The 17,155-nt window shown below is 47.6% G+C and overlaps 1 protein-coding gene across 3 annotated transcripts in view; it reads right to left on the reverse strand.

Annotated features, from left to right (window-relative positions):
- Positions 1-17,155, reverse strand: part of LOC116948911 (phosphatidylinositol 3-kinase regulatory subunit gamma-like) — a 152,126-nt gene that overhangs the window by 70,486 nt on the left and 64,485 nt on the right. For all 3 annotated transcript variants that reach the window (XM_032966167.2, XM_032966164.2, XM_032966165.2), the window contains exons 3-4: positions 12,310-12,402; positions 11,208-11,285 (exon numbers count right to left, since the gene is read on the reverse strand). In XM_032966167.2, coding sequence (XP_032822058.2) covers positions 11,208-11,285; positions 12,310-12,402 — 171 coding nt within the window. The remainder of the gene's footprint in view (positions 1-11,207; positions 11,286-12,309; positions 12,403-17,155) is intronic.

Genomic DNA, 17,155 nt, shown 5'->3' on the forward strand with positions numbered 1-17,155 from the left:
GCATGTACTTGCGACTCGAAAACACACCGCAGTGCTACTCTGCTTCAGCATTGCCCTCGCGTATGAATTACCCAGGCCTCCGCTACCATATCAACTGACTCGACTAATTCCCCCCACCCATCCATTCCCTTTGCTATGTTGCGCCACTTCGCGATTAAAGGGAAAGAGTTAAGAGGGTTTTTTTTTCTTTTTTGCAGAACCTCACACGACACCTGAGCACAAGTACAAGAGGGGATTGATGGGGGGGGGGGCAGGTTAAGCTGCCTGAAATATCTTGGCAGCGGGCGGCTTAATTATTTATTAAAAGACTATGTATAATTAAAAGTGCGCGGTGAACGGGCGTATTCTTGAGGGCAACGTGAGACTACGACCGTGTGCCGATGCTCAATGCATTCATTTATAATATCTTCCCCGTCCCACATCCAGCCCGTTATCACTGATAACCGCCACAGTATACTCATTGTGCCATTTCGCACTGTAACGTGCAGGTGAGTTTGCGCGAATTATAACAAAAAAAAACCCTCGTTACTGCGCTGACACTACCGTTGACCGGAGCGCTTTTAATTACCGCTCCCCTTAACTAGTGGCCGTTTTACCAAACTCAAACTCTTATCATGTAGATTAAAAAAAAATTGTACGTGGATGCCGTGTTGCCTGAGCTGTCCGTCCCCTTGTGATTGAGTTTCATCAGGGCGCCCAAAGTTAGCCCGGGTATCTCCTCCCCAAGCCATTTTCGTCCGCTCGAAGGACAAGAATTGCAATCCTGCTCAGCAACAGAACTCTCTCCCCTATTCGCACAATGTCCTTGCCACTCACGGTAACCAAAGGCTTGGGTTTTCTTTATTTCTTTCTTCGCATTTGGTGCCGAGATGAATAATTGCCATTTTAATTATTTAAATTTGAGCATGACATTCGTGCTACAGACTCAATCATGGCGACAATTTTTATAGATGGTGGTTGGACTGCATCGTAACCATTTATATATGACACGCTGTAACAGTTATTTTATTGATTTCTTTTCTGGCATGCATTAAGTCCATTATAAATTTGTAAAACATACTTTGCTTCTTGCATTCTCCGTCTTCAAGGCACTACACTCTAACATTCACACAGATTACTCGATAACCGCTCGGCACGTGTTTTTTTATTGTGGTATTTTTATTTATTTTAAATTCAAACAATATACCCCACAATTCTCAGCTGTCAGTAAGAAACATTTGATTTTATGCAGTTGCATAGGCAACATAAAACTGTTCTAAATTATTTGCCGCTACTTTGACAAATTCTGGCATTTCAAGTAAAGTCGCGTGCTCCCATGCGACCGTACACGCACCAAACCGTGAAACAAAACCACGTGTGCTTTGTTCCTCCAAACATTTGGCCCACAATTATTTTTGAAAGCGGCGCGGTCGAGAGTCCAGGAACATGTGGCCCGTATGGCCCTCGGAGGCCCTAATGAGCCTCAGCTTGCATAACATCACGCTGATAAATTGTGCATGCGACCGAGCGGCATGCAAAAGTAATGGGGAGATGGGAGGCGACTGCAAGCCAAAAATCGTCCCGTAACAAGTATGTGACTGCGCTAGACTGGCCAAGTGCTGTAAAGAGATAAATAAAAAAATGTAAGGGGACAGTACACACCTCTTACACCAATGCACAGGTATGCCCACAGCCACCCATTACAGCAAAGGAGATAAAAAGGTAATGGCCGTAGAATTTGGGATTAAAGAATGGTCCACAAAAAGCAGCACTGTGCATGATGGAGTGCTGCACGAATTGGCGGTGACTCATTAAAGAACATTCAGGGATTCCTCAGGCATAATCCAGACATTGTAATCCCCGGCTCCCAGCGTTCGGCAGTGCAGCGCAACTGCCATGCCTGGCACAGAGCCAGAGCGAACTGAAATAACCCTGTAAAGCTCGCCTGTTCCTTATCCACCAATCCCAGCACAAAAGTGCCCACGTGCTTCCAGAAATAAAAAAAAAATAGATAAAAAAATAAAGGCACACACTGGGTTTTAAGGATACAGGCACGCGCAATGAATATTTGTTTCTGCGGTTTTCTTTCGTGACGTAAACGGTACGAGGACACAAGTTGCGGTGGGGCTGTTAAGTGCGGTAATGGAAAACAAAAATCCACACCCACCTACGCATTTTTTACAAATTCAAATAAAAATCGCAAAAACCTGTGAATGGTAGCAGTGGGATGTAATGTGCCTGTTCTGTCATAGGTGAGGAATGTAAATAAATATGTCCACCATATTTAACTTGTCAAAATTACCACCAAACGGTTATTATAATACCACCAAAAATGGGGCTCTCGAAAAAGTTTGCAATCTAATATTTACAGGAATAAAACAGATTGTTAGCCAGCATATCATTATCAAAAACAAGATTTTTTAAAATTGCTAATTTACTTGAGACCTTTCCTACATTGGGAGACTTTTTATGGCACCCTTTTGCGACAAAAAGAATGAATCGATACAAACCCAATAAGGGTAAGCATGAGTAATTCGGCACTCTCTCGGGTGGACATCAGAGGCTTTTTAAAATTCGATTACCAATTTTATGGCTATTCGTTTAAGCCTGCTTTTCACGCACGCACCGCACGGCTGAAAGGTGGTGGTGGGAATTATCACCGCTGACCCGGTCAGTCTTATCAGGGCCACCAAGGCCCCGGGCACAGCCATCTTGGGCCCATAGATCAGCCAGTCTACGACAGCGCAGGTCTGGCCAGGAATATCAGCACTCCTCCGCCCGCTCAGAGAGCCATCCATCCTCCCCCTCCTCTTCTCTGGGTCATGACCGACTGCTGGCACTGCAATCGCCTCCCCCCCCCCCCGCCCTCAAGTCAGCACGCAATGCCTTTGTGTGTGCGTGTGATCAGAGTTCAATTCCTGGCCATGGGTAACATCAGTGGTGAGCGATATCCGACTGAACCGGCCCTGGCCTCCCCCTCAAGTTGACTTAACCTTAAACAAGTACCTACTACACCTTCGCGACAGCATTTGTGCTATAATCTCCAATGCCCTTCTAATTTCAATTGCTTTTGTCTCTTCTCAACACGTGATCAAACCATCGAACTCAAGTCTCTCTGGCCTTGGAGTCCACGAATAACCTATGTCAAGGCTCTAACCTATTACTTCCTTCTCCTTTCTCTTTGAGATATATTCCCAACATCCACTTTGCACAGACTATTAATAGTGTTAGGTATTAATTTGTGCGTGGTACTACACATGGCGGGTTGCATACGATATTGTGAAGCTCTTTCAGGTGGTCCTCCTCGAAAGGGCAAGGAACTATGATCTCAGAGATTTAAATCTGCACACAGCTGATGGGTGCGCAGCTTCAGTTGAGCACAGACTGGCCGTGTGTGTGTGTGAGGATGTGCGCGCAAAAGAGCACAGACATTGTTCAGGCAAAGCCTCAACGAGCGAGAGACATTCGGGGCTCTGTCACGCGAGCGCCGTCCGCAAGCAAGCAAGCAAGCACCATGGCCGACTCGGGGTGTCTGCTCAAGTGAGGCCTCAGGGGCCAATACCTACAAGGGCACACGTCAGGACAGGATCGTTCTGGGATTACTCGCTTTAAAAAAATAAAAAATAAACGCAACATGTTCGGTTCGTCGTTATTCAAGTGACGTGTCTATGCAGGTCACGCTGAATTGCAGGGTACAAGATGGTAACTTTCGCGTGGTCGCCCCGGTCAATGTATCCACCTGCCGATCCTTCTTACTACTCGTGACTGCAGCAGGTGCCGTCAACAGTCCTCGGACATGGCCTTGTTGATCTCCTGGTACGAAAGAAGACGGCACTGGAGGCAGACCCCACCCCGCTAGGCTGGCAAGCAAGGCTTCCTTCTCTAACCAGTGCACACAAACAAAGGAATACTAACACCAAGCATCACAGGTGCTATTCCACATAATTGGTTTAAATGAAAGGCCTGCTGCTTTATCACGTTCCCAATTTTACTCCCACCTTAAATAGAATGCAGTATCTAGTGTTTCCCTTAATGAGTTATTAAAAAGCTGATCGATTCCAAGTAGATTTAAGAGATGCCATTACAAAGGGTATGGGGGAAGCAGCCAAATTACATTAAAGGATAACGGCGAATCTCAGGCTGTCCAAGGAAAATCCCAGGTCAAAGGGTCACTGCCAGCATTCCTATTAGCCAAGAGGGCATCTGACCGTGTGCAAGACTTTGGGTTCGGCCTATATGCGGCGAGGCTGACCTTCCAGATCCCCCATGGGGACCTGGGGGATTGGGTTATCAGCCACAGCCATCCCTAGCGACCTGGGTTATTAGCTTAGCCGAGGTCAGAGCAGAAAGAGGAAGGATCAAGGAGGACAGGGTGGGGGGGGGAGAAAAAAAAGAGAAAAGCAACAGCCATACCACTCAGGCTTCGGCAGTGATCAATTTCACATCAGACTCCATCGCATTCATAATGACACTTTTGGCAGCAATGAACTTCGACCGGGCGCAATGGACAATGTGCGGTAAACGCAATCGCTGCGGATTCTGGGTGATCGCCCATCAGATGGTGCACTAAACCAAATCCATTGACCAAAAAGCATAAACCCTGACAATGAGGGACGGCGAGAGTTCGGCGCAGGCCTCGGTAGCGTTCTATTTATTGCCCACGCAGGAATCAATGTTTAAATAAACTAATTACTGAAATGAAGTATTCATAATGTATTTATTTTACAACTCTTGTGTGGCAATTCTCTGGCAAACTTTTTATTAGGCAATCACTTCTAGGTAATAACAAATAAACGTTTTCTCTGCGAACCCATTTTTTTTAAATAAATATGCGTACACAGCTCAGGATGCTACTCTATTTCGTTTTTTTACGGTCGTTGTGACTGCCAAGCAGAGTGGTACGGTGGCCAAGTCCAAGTCAAAGATTTCATTTACTACCACCACATGGTTAGCGTTTTTGCTGGTCCAATTTTATAACAAGGTCCGACCACTTCCTTCCTCTTGTGTCATTTTTGTGTGGCGCATTTGAGGCTTACGCAACGTGCTGTATGGACATGGCCCAATGGAAATTGTGGACCCCGCCAAGAAAATACTAATTTTTTATTCTCATTCTGGCAGGGCGTAACAGGCGAGTCCCAGCGCCCAATTGCTCTCAACACAGCCGGAAATAAAATCTTCCACCATCACATGGCAGAATAACTGAGCGCGAGCCATTCAAGGGAGATAATAAAACCCAAGAACGTAACATTCAATGTAAACTCCCGACTCTATTCTTTTGAAATCGCGCGAAATTAGTTGCGGCATTAATAACGAAATCATGGGGAGGTATGGGGGGGGGGGGGTACGAGCTTAACAGCAAACGGTTTCCAGAAACGTGAGAGTGAGCGCCAGCCCGACGCATGCACCTGGCTCACTCGACATCTCCCTCGGGAAAACAGACAGAAGGCCACAAATGTGCACCATAGCCGACCACCCCTCTCGCTGCGAGAATGGCGAGAGAAGGTAGAAAGGGGATTAATGCCGAGGCGTCGTCCCGGCGCTCTCCTTTTCCCGTGCTTTGTCAAAGGTTTACCTCGCACGGGGATCTAACCTGTCGAGGCCTGCACGCAGTTTGAGGCCTGCGCGGGGGGCGCCAATGCGAGTGTCTCGGGTTCTCAAGATGGTGGTGACAGTTGGTTACATTTGTAATGTGTGGAAGTTTTAATATTGTGAGAGGATACTCCTTCTGCTCTGCTGCCCCCATTGTCTGGAACTCCCTCCAACCAAACCATCCTTGCTGTCCACTCAATGCCCAAGTCCAAGTTGAAGACCTTCGTTTTCTGCACTGCCTATTAATAGCTCTCTTCTCTTAAAAAGAGTACATGATCGTCTCCTCATTCCCCATTATGCACACGTCAAAAGACAAAGTCTTGAGATGCAGTTGCATTTAGATGCCATAAAAATCCAAATTGAATTTAATTGAATAAATAAACGATATGGGTCTACCTGCACGGAAAATAATTTGGCATTAACTCAGCAGCAGCATACGATTCACCCGCTTGATGAACACTATTAACTGGCCGGAAACAAGTTTGGCCTGGTAGAGCAGCAGCACCGTTAATCACGAGTTCCAACTCCAAACCAAGGCTAACGTTATACTCATCAATGTGACTGCCATCATCGAAATCTGCACCACCTGCTGAGGCTACAGGACCGCGGTGGTGAGATGTTAACTACCTCGCCTGGTGCGGAGGAGGTCGTGGGTTCGATATCGACCCTGATGCCTGTATGTGTGGAGTTTGCGTGTTTGCTCTCCCCTTGGTCACGTGGATATTTCTCCGGTTCCTCCAGTTTTTCCCTCGACATGAAGAAACGCACGTTTAGAATATTTGGCTGTTATACATTTCCACATTATGAGCAAATTCGCATCGTTGAGCTTTCATTTGTGGCCAGGTCACTTCTGAAAGAGAGCTGTATAAGTTCAGTGGGCCTCACCTGGTTAAAAAAAAAGTTTATAGGTTTAGTTTACGCTTTGGTTCTTTCAGTAAAGTAACGTAGCAAGGGTAGGAATATTTATTTATTTTATTTCTGCGTAAAATAATCATTTTATTTTCTTTCTACGTGACTTTACCATAAGAACCAAAGAGTAATTCCTGCAGTCACGAAAGCTTCAAAACAGGTTAAGTTTAGTTTAAATCAATGGCAATCGTCCTACAGAGGAGGAATACATCCCCAATGCTCGTTTGATTACGACACCACGGCCTTCTGTTGTGCTATAATTAACACCCGCTTATTCCACGTGTGCACTGTATGCTACACGAGCATGTGTTTAAAAAAAAAGCACAAGGCTCATTTAAATAGGGGTCTTTAATACATGTGAATAAGAGCAATTTTGACCACAAAAAATGTCGAGCAATAAACATGTCGCGTTTGTGGCCGCATTTGGTTTGTCCTGTCTTGCGGGGGCTTGCTGTCTTTGCTGTCGCACACTACAACTGTACACACGGATTTAGAAACAACGCACAAAGACAGAGATCCCCCTTGTATAACCTTTAACAGACTGTAGGGGCAAGTGCTGTTAGCGAGCACCTATGAAGGCTGGCACGGTACACGAGGGGGTGGGTGGCCAGCACCACACCCGACCGCCTTTGTCTCCCAAGTGGCAATGTTTACTACACACCGCACCAGGTACTCATTTGAGGCTGAGCCGACCTAGGGGAGGCCCGGGACCGGTTCAGATAATCGTCACTGGTGTTGGCCGTGAGCGAGAATCGAACCCGAGTCGCCAGGTTCGTAGCGCAGCGTAGCGCTAACCGCTACACCACCGCTCCCCACACGGGCACACACACACACACAGGCACACACGCACACAGGCACACACGCACACACACACACAGGCACACACACACGCAGGCACACCCACGCAGGCACACACGCAGGCACACACACACACACGCAGGCACACACACACAGGCACACACACACAGGCACACACACACGCAGGTACACACCCACACACAGGCACACACACACAGGCACACACACACAGGCAAACACACACAGGTACACAGGCACACACGCACAGGCACACCCACGCAGGCACACACACACACACGGGCACACACACACAGGCACACCCACGCAGGCACACACACACACACGGGCACACACACACGCACACCCACACGCAGGCACACACACACACGCACACACGGGCACACGCACACGCAACCATCCTTCGCTTTTGAACTTATGCTTTGAACCCCCCCCACCACCCCCGCCTACGGAAATCCTTTACTGTGCGATTTAAATAAAAAAAACTCCGCGCCTCCTGGGCTGTCACGTATCGCCCTCCATTTGTATTATTTACTAATTTATTTCATCATTCAATAATAATTTGCTTATTCACTTATTTAGAGCGTTGCAGCTCTCGCTGAAAGAAAGAAAGACGTGTAGGGCCGGCGGGGCGGCGGGGAGCTTTATCTGCTCAAGAGCGCCACACTCAAGGCCACGGAGCAGAGGCAGCTGCAGTTGCCACGGCGACCACGAAATCCCTTTCCCCACTGCTATTGGCTGCGGTGCAAGCAAACGCCTCTCCCGATTGGACGCGCGCGGAGTCTCGGTGGACCAATCGGGAACACGGATGAGACAGCGGTGGCTTTGGGTTGTCTTGCGTTGGCGAGGTGGATGGATGGGGTGGGGGGCAGCAAGTGGTTTACGAATGAGTGAGCAAAGAAAAAAATGACCCCCGTCTTCATCATCATCATCCTTATCCTTGAAGACACTTATACTTCCCACTGCGATGGCATTTGTCTCACTTGCCGCGTGATTGCATTGTTTTTTTGGCCGAATACATATTTTAAATGTAACGCTCCTCGGGTAAGATGGGTGGGTGGGTAAAAATGCACGGTGACGAACGCCACACGCGTGCACGACGCACGTGGCAACACGACACGCACGCGCACGCGCAATTCTGCGGCTGATTAATAAAAAAAAGAATATACACAATCAACATTTTAATTCGCACTTCTTCTCTCCATGGCAGCGACACGACACAAGGCAACCTCCCTCCCCCCCCCCTCCTTCCACAGCAGTGGCGACAAAGCGGTCAGGGCGCGTGAGCACAAAGCCACATTCACAAGGGATGAATATGCCGCCGCCGCCGTGTGGCAAGGGCTTTGTGTGCCAGGCGTTGCCGGTGCTGCCCACTGGTGGCATCGGCTGCACATTGGCAGCGCCACGGCCGCGCGTCGGGCTGAGAGAACATCCACAGTGCCCTCTCGTGGATGGGAGAACTCAGAGGGGGACGAACTAAATCTGCAGTTCCCCCGGCCCCGCGTCCCCCCAAACTACAGATCGTGCGATCCCCGCAACGCTGAAACTCCAAGGTACCAAATGTTGATCGTGATGTGAAATTAAGTTCTGAATCTCAATTATATTTGTTTTACCATGGAACTGACCACACGCAGCTTTTAACGTGCATCCTTACACGCGTCTATTCTACAGCCCTAAAGCAGAGCTGCACAGAACACATTAAGTGAAAACCTCGCTCGACACTGATTTGTGTTTAAGTTTGTCCTTCCCCTGCAATCAGGATGAGCAAAGTTGGCTACGCAAGGTGCGAAAGAAGTTCGACATACATACATCACAAAGTGGCTCAGAGAAATTTGCACTGTAGATGTTTTAAGCAATCTCAGGCGCCCAGGACTGTAGTAGACATAGCCGATAACCCAGTGTCCGCAGGGGTTTGGTTTATGTCTCGCAATACTCTACTCCTGAAGGCGGTGGGAGGAGACTTCGCCCGGCCTCCTTTGTCTCCCCCAGTGGTGATGTTTACACACCGCACCAGGTACTCGTTTCAGGCCGAGTCAACCAGGGGGGGGGGGACCTGGACCGGTTCAGATAATCGTCACTGGTGTTGGCAGTGAACGGGAATCGAACTCGGGTCGCCGGGTCCGTTGCGTAGCGCGCTAACCACGACGCCACTGGTCTCCTCCCACACATGCCACACTTCCACCCACACCGTGCAAGTGCTGACACGGGAAGTGCAGCCGCCCAGTTAACAGCTTCGATTTTTTGTTTTGTTTACCGTTCGTGTTGTAGACGCATTTCAAATACATTATGCACGCGTGCGTGGGTGTCTTTACTAAGATAAATGTGAGCGTACGTCACAGCCATCAAATCTCATGGGACATAACGGGGCTTAGGGTATTGGTTAACACCATGCACGGCTTGCTTCTGTCGGATGCGAGTCAGACTGAACTAGGTATTCGTTTAAGGACAGGTCAACAATTGGGAGGCCAAGGTCAAATCAGATTCTCATTGCCATCGAAGTGGTGCAATGCTAGAAAATGTGTTTAAGTGTAATGTTAACAAAAACACTTAGTATGTACTATCTCATTAGTGATTACATTTGGTTTGGCAATTCCCATCAGATTGGTACAAATGTCACTTCATAAACGGTTTTCGTTTCCATGAGTTGACACCGCCGTTAAGGCCAAGCTAGTATGGATCTCAAACAAAGTTTAAAAAAAAAGGTGGATATTAAGGCAATGAGCGCCGCTTTGTGGTTGACGGAGCGTTTGCTGCACAGCGTTTTTTTTTTTCTGCGTTAGTGGTGTAGCAGCTATTGAGTGCAGGCAGTGCAATTGCACTGTGGGTCCAGAGGCTGGAGGGGGTTTTATTGGACGGGGGACTCCGTTTAATTATTTGCACCATGGCCCATACTAAAAGCACACTAGGCCGCTGGTCTGCATAATATACAAACATCGCAAGTCTGTACTTCCGAGTGCAGTTGTCACACTCTCTGGTTTTCTTTGGTTCTTTCGGTAAAGTCACGTAGAATGAGAATAAAATAATAAATTGGTAAAATAAAATAACACAATAATATTCTCACGACGTTTCGGCCACAACACAAGCAGACTTCATCAGGTGAAGGGACGAGACTGTCTGGTAGGACAGCGCTGTCCTGATGAAGTCCGCTTGTGTTGTGGCCGAAACGTCGGCCACAACACAATACCAGACAGTCTCGTCCCTTCACCTGATGAAGGCCGCTTGTGTTGTGGCCGAAACGTCGTGAGAATATTATTGTGTTATTTTATTTTATCAATTTATTATTTTATTCTCATTCTACGTGACTTTACCGAAAGAACCAAAGAAGATTAATCCTTGCAGTCACGAAAGCTTTAAATCGAAATTTATACTCTTTGGTTCTTTCGGTAAAGTCACGCAGGTGTAAAATAAAATAAATTAAATCACGACGTTTCGGGCGCAACACAAGCGTCCGTCATCAGGTGGAACAACCACAGCTGATGACTTTACCGAAAGAACCAAAGATCCCTGCAGTCATGAAAACTTTTCTACATGGATGTGACACGATATTACATAATCTCATGACCCTTCCTCCAAAATCAATGAGCTATAAATAATACCGTTTCAAGAACATTGCGATCTTGTGGAACCCTCCTACGTCTCGGCTTAACATGTCAAATTCTCTGCATCGCCGTTGTCAAGTGCTGACAGTATACGCTCATGCAAATGGACGTGTGCTCGCGAACATTTCACGTGCTAAAAAAAGGCACCAGAATGAAACAGAATTAGATTCCAAGTCGTTGCTGTTTGGCAAGACACAAACCAAACGCAAGTACGAGCGCAGAATTGGTCAAGCGGTTTTGAGCGAACGTTACGTCGGCAGTTTACGCAAACTTCCACGAGTACATCGGCGGCGATTGAGCATGCGAGACACTCACCGGTTTCCAGGGACTGCAGGAGCTCCATGCCGCCCTGGGAGCCCAGTGGGTGGCGGTAGACCCCCTCGCAGTCCAGACCTTTTCCCCCCGCAGATGACCACGCATCAGGGATTGACGCGCGGGCAGACGAGTGAAGCGGGAGACAAACGGTGGAGGGATCGAGACAAAAACGCACACACACAGACACACGCGACAGTCAGTGACGATGGGCCCGCCAGCTGCAAGTCAGGTGCACACTTGTTCACATACGATATAAGAATATTTGCTTATAAACAACGTCTAAATGCGACCGCATCTCAAAGCGCTTTATGGTTTGTGATGTAAATATATCATTTATAATGAGCATGTTCATTACTGTTGTAGGATGTAGCTTTTAAAATGGTCATTGGGCACTTTGTTGTATGCAACACAAATAACCCGAGCGCTAATGTCGGTGCCTGGTGGTTGTCCAAATGTCCAAAAGTATGTACACTTTAAATCATACTAACAGAAGAAGTTCAAGTATACACTTGCGATCTTATTAGTTATAGGTTTCAAACACTATAAATGCATCATTATGTGTTTAAACTAACTTCATTAGATGTTTATATAAAACAGTCGACCATTTAAATTTAAAAGGCAGTTAATGAACAACAACAGCAATGTAAAAATCAGCCAGATTAGCTATCGCAACAACATTACCTTAAAACAACATTCAGGCTCCTCTTTATTAGGCGTGTAAGAACTTCATGGCATTGGATGCTCAACACCCTTCAGTGGAGAATCATCAGTAGCCCACTATTCTCGTAGCAATGCACCTTATATATACACACACACATCCTTTACACTGTGCATTTAATTGAGCAAGAGCGCCCCCCCCACTCAACTTTTCAATCTTCACTCAACACGCCATGGGAGTTCGGCACAAAACTCCAGCGTGGCCTAACAAGGTGTTCATTACGCGCCTGATGCATGACAAAAAAAAATCCATCCCTCAAGCCCTGCGCTGCTTCAAACGTTGTGACACTAACCCCCTTCCCTCCCCTCGAGATCTCCCACACACAAATAAAAATCCCTCTGGCATCCCCTCGATCGCAACAACCAACGGGCCCCTCGCTCTCACCTCCACGTTCGATCGACTCCACCAGCTTGACCAATATGGGAGGGGCCCTTTCCGTAGGGCCGAACTGTTCCATGAGGTCTTGGCACACGTAGGCTACAAATAAAAACGGGGTTTTGAGGTGGGTAGGGGGGGGGGTTGGGCAATGGGGAGAAGGGTGGAGAAAAGGAGGTGGGGGACAGGGCAGGAGAAAATGGCAACACATTAAGGCACAATTCACAAATAGCGCAACAACAAAAAATTGACCACGTCAGTTTAAGAAAGTAATAACTATGAACCTTGTTTTTCACCACCGCACTCACTGGTTTCTGTTTTGTGTCCGTTTAACGCTTACTTTGGTGCCGGGCGTGGCAATATTTACAGCATTTCTTAAATTACGGCTTGCCCATCGATTGGTGAACTCGGTAACCCTGCAGGCCCGTACCGGGCTGGTTTTGCAGTGTGAGCCATGGAGACTGCAAAGTGGTTTAAGGAAACGGGACGAGACCTTAAAATAGTGAAGAACAAGCCGTCCTCCTGCTTAACATTAAATTTCAGTAGGGCACAAGTAGGGTCAGGTTGTTGAGTCATGCCGCGATGCTTCTTAATGAAGGGAGGAAACGTTATCACTCTGGCTGGACACGCGAGAGACTTGTGAGCGCACTGGCACGCCATTTCCACGTGCCATATTAGCAAGTGTGTTTGCACTCGCGTGATCTTTAGATTTGAGACGTCAAAAAGTTCGATAGAATCTGAATTGGGACGTATAAATCCTTTGCAACAAATGGTAAGTTAACATTTAACTGCTTTCTGATCGCAAGACAAGTTTGGCTCACTTACGTTAAACCTGATTTTCTTAGGTGGTCACTTACATGCTATTGGCTCGGCAACATTTGGTTACATTTTTACATTTCTGAGTGCTCAGCAGCGCAGGACTGAGTTCAATTGGCACAGAGCCGGAGTGTGTCGGTGACCACCATATTAAGAAAATGCAACGGGCAACGAAAGTTTGAAACATTTTTAAGTTCTTCCATCAACCTACTCAATAGCAGCCTTCTCAAGCCACGTTGGCCATGGGGGTTTGTCTTATCAATACTTTTACAAGTTGGCCAGTGCGGGTTTTGTGTTAGCCATGACCGGGAAATGAGCTCAGATTCCTGGGACCAGTCGGTGAACTACTCATGTGATCGCTTTCCAACACTAAATAATTAATATTTTCATGATGCGAAATGTACGTAAATAATAATGGTAATGCTATAAAAAACTAGTAAATTCAAATAACTCCACTAAACATAGGTAAGTCGAAAATAAAACTACTCTACAACAACGCATCAGCAAAAATCTGAAGCTGACACGCTACAAAACACATGGTTTGGAGGACAGCGATCTTTAAAAGCCATGTGCAATGTCTGAAAATGTGTGGACCCAATGAGAGACACTGTGACCCAGAGGCTAACTTACAAGTCACAGGGCCCAAACGGTCTGCCAAATGGCCATTCAATGCTTGGTACGAGAAGCGCACTCTGCGAGAATGCTGACGGCGTGCTCATGTGTTTTTACTCAAATAAATATGTAATAATTTCAAAAGGAAGCCAGTTTGTCAAATGAAATATTCCACGCGGATCACACCATAGTATTTTGTTGGCTATTTAATCCGATTCGGTTTTGTTTTTTAAATATTTCGTAACAAAAAACTGCTTTTGATTACCAGAAATCAGAATAAAAAAACTGCAGTGAGAGTTACGCAAGGGGTACAAATTGGCCGCAATGTTGACTGCCGAGAGCTATTTGGCAGGGCATGGACGCCAAGCAACTGGAACGTGTCGCACACAGCACCCACAGTGGGGGTAACATGGAAATTTAAATGAACACATAAAACACACTTCAAAATAGTGCTCCATGCGTGAGTGTTGCCCGGCATTGGAGTAATTGACGGGATGCTTGGTATCATCTCAAGGGCCGCATTGATTTAGAACGCAGACTGTGGACCATCTTCTGATTGCTAAACATTTGGCGGAAGTCACTGGTGGCTTGTGGAACCAAACCAAAGGCAAATCACTGGATTTATGAGTGAGTGGAAAATAGTCAGAGCTCAACAGAGTCAAACTAAGGTACCCGATGGATTAATGAAAATGTCCGAGGCTCAGGAGGTCAAACCCAGGCACCCTTAGGAGTATGGGAAATGCCGAAAGCTTAGAGCCAAATTAAGGCACCTGAGGGATTTCAAGGATTCCGCAGAGATGACAACTTTTTTTGTTAGCAAATACTAAGAACTAGATAATGAAATAAACTGCACAACTTGAGCAGTTCAGGGTCAACAATTGGGGACTCGGCTTTGGATCAAAACATTTGAAAAACTCAATACACTCATGCATTCTTAGTTCTACTCGAAATTTACACTAACGCAAAAGGACATTTACAACTCACGCCATCGAAGAGATAATCACATTTGAGAATCCCTGGATATGGAATTTCATGCAGGATACGAGAACACAAACGGTGGTGCAATTACGCACACTGTGTATCCCCCCCTCCCCCATTGTGACACTGAGTTTTTAATCACACGTATAGGAGTGGCTACACAGCTTTGCACTTTGTGTTCAAGCAAAGCTGAAAATCGAGGGGTCCACTTTTGGGGAAAAGCTCCGCCGTCGCTGGCACTGGCAACGGTTTATAATTTTGGGGTGACAGACGCAATCTTAAATACGTAATCTTCTCTCTTTTGGAAAATGGGGTAAACAATGGCTTAGGGCACGATGCAAACCCAAAAAGCACTTAATCCGCTTTTCCAGCCTGCGGAGGCCAGAGCATCTGTTCTCGCCCTCGACCGCCCACTTGTCCGCCCGCCCGCTTGTCCGCCCGCCCGCCTGCATGCTCTGGCAGTGAACACTCCCGCCGCTGCCGTTGGCCATTTGCAAAAAGTGAAAAAATTATTGCAGAAACGCCCAATTTGTTGCCAGTAGCGCGGCGGGCATCATTCGTTCCACCCCGCTGGCTGCGCACAATGGGGCCCCCCGCTGGGTCGCCAATTTCGACGGGAGAGGCGAGCCCTGGCACCGCGCAAAGTCAACTGCGATCGACGATCGTCCGTGGAATGCCTTGGTTACAAAGCAAAGCCGCAAGTGCTTGCGACGCGGAAAGAACTCGACAGTGTTGATTTCACACTGCGGGCTGGAATGGCGTGCCGCTGCCATTGGTGGAAAGAACCTCTGCAGTTAGTTTAAGCCATTTCATCAGTTCCGTTATAGACCGGTGGACAGCAGGCCATGTTTGTGCAAGAGGATGTGATTGAGAAATATAAAAAAAAACTAATCAAAATGAATTGGTCGCTGTAAAGTAAATGCCGCTCCGCTGTCTAAAGTTACTGAAGGATCCAACGCTGAGAGAGACAACGGTTTCATTTGTACTCCCAAACCCTCGGCAAACATTTTCCCTGGTGGTGAACATCTGCTCGCCAAAAGGCCGAGGGAGACAGCAAGAAAAAAAGGAGTTGGCAAGGTGGGGGGGGGGGGGAAAGAGAGCAGGGCTGAGGTGTAAAAAAGCTCACAGTGCCAGTACGCATGTGTCTATTTTAAGTGGGTTGTTGCATCGTGGTTAACACACTGCACTCGACGACCCGAGCTCAAATGCCGCTCACGGCCAACATCAGTGACGCATATCTAAACCACTGTAGGGCCTCCTCTATCTCGACTCGGCCTTAAATGAGTACCTGGTGCAATATGTAAGCATGAGCACCGGAGAGACAAAGGCAGCCAGGTGTGAAACTGGCCACATTACCCTGCCATGCACCGTCCCAGCCTTCATAGGTGCACTAAAAGTATTTCGCACAAAAGCCTATATGGTAATGATTATATGGGTTAGTCTTTGTCTTCGTGTGTGTGTGTGTATATGGATGAGTTGGGAGCGGTAGTACAACAGTTGACGTGCTGTGCCATGAACCCAGCCACCCGAGTTAAAATCCTGCTCATGGCCTACACCAGTGACGATTATCTGAACCGCAAGGTCGAGTAGGCCTCAAACAAGTAGGTGGTGCAGTGTGTAAACATAGCCTTTAGCGAGACCACGGCAGCCATCGTGTGCCGTGCCGGCCCTTCATCAGTGCACTTGCCCCAACAGTCTGTTAAGGCTATATGGGGGGGGGGGGGTCTTTGTCTTTGTGATTTGGGGGGGTGGAGAAGGGCAAGGTGTCTGGTGGGAGGAGGAGGAAGAGGGGGGAAAGTCTCCCACCACGTGTGCGCGCATGTGCGCCTGTCATTCCGCACCATCGCGCGAACGAGGCTCCCCCCCCCGCCCCATGGCTCGGCCTGGCCACTCCGCGCATCGCCGGCGACGGCCTGCGGATGGCGCCCGCTCCACACTCGGCGAGGCCACCAGTTGTGCCATTTGCAACGCAAGAGGGGGGCGCGCCGGGCTATTGTTTATTTATATAAACATCAAGTTTTCTTTCTTGCGAAACCTGAAAGATGATTGTGCAAGAGCTACCGATTCATCACTTGATCCTTATGGCGGTACCCCGGGGTACCAAATAATACCAAAAGGCCGAGGCAATTAAATATTTTATTTCTGGGACACTATTTTTTTTTTCCAGGGGTGTTACTTAACTCCGCGTCTGGGGTAACCACTGAATCCTCAGTCGGTGGTGCTACTCCGCGATGTCGAAACGCAGCGAGGACGCTTGCGCTAATAGTGCATCGTAGTGTACAGCTCGTCGAGATGAGTCGATTGCCGCATCGCCGACCATCAACAAACTAAAAATGACTGCATCACGGACATTACGCGGTACCCCGGGGAACTCTGGTTCCCCGGGGTACCGCCTTAAGGTTCACTTGGCCCAGGCATCCGTGCTAACACGTCTTTGCCGTTTGTTGTT

This window comes from Petromyzon marinus, chromosome 35, assembly GCF_048934315.1.
Source record: "Petromyzon marinus isolate PM22_M1 ecotype Great Lakes invasive population chromosome 35, UKy_Petmar_22M1.pri1.0, whole genome shotgun sequence".
Taxonomy (NCBI): Eukaryota; Metazoa; Chordata; class Hyperoartia; order Petromyzontiformes; family Petromyzontidae; genus Petromyzon; species Petromyzon marinus.